The following is a 209-nucleotide window of genomic DNA, read 5'->3' as shown; positions in this document are numbered from 1 at the left end:
CCGGCTTCTGCCTGCTGTGCCAGGGCTGCCCGCGCCCCCGCCAGCGCCCCAAAATGGGCCAGCATGGCCGGGACATCCTGGAACTGGGCAGCGGGAGGGGGCTGAGAGGCTGCGGGGGCAGCTGCCCTGGACGGGGTTGGCCCCTGGCAAGGGGCTTTGGGGACACGCAGGATGGCACCACAGGACAGGGACCCCCCCCGCACTCACCT

The 209-nt window shown here is 72.7% G+C and overlaps 1 protein-coding gene across 1 annotated transcript in view; it reads right to left on the bottom strand.

Annotated features, from left to right (window-relative positions):
• CFAP73 (cilia and flagella associated protein 73) overlaps positions 1-209 on the bottom strand; it is a 3,477-nt gene that overhangs the window by 1,009 nt on the left and 2,259 nt on the right. The window contains exon 2 of the mRNA XM_035898365.1: positions 1-83. This exon is cut by the window's left edge and continues 8 nt beyond it. Coding sequence (XP_035754258.1) covers positions 1-83 — 83 coding nt within the window. The remainder of the gene's footprint in view (positions 84-209) is intronic.

The sequence above is a fragment of the Egretta garzetta genome, unplaced genomic scaffold, assembly GCF_000687185.1.
Source record: "Egretta garzetta isolate BGI_Z169 unplaced genomic scaffold, ASM68718v1 scaffold7, whole genome shotgun sequence".
In the NCBI taxonomy this organism is placed as follows: Eukaryota; Metazoa; Chordata; class Aves; order Pelecaniformes; family Ardeidae; genus Egretta; species Egretta garzetta.
Note: the sequence above shows the minus strand (reverse complement) of the source record. Positions and strands in the feature narration are given on the sequence as shown.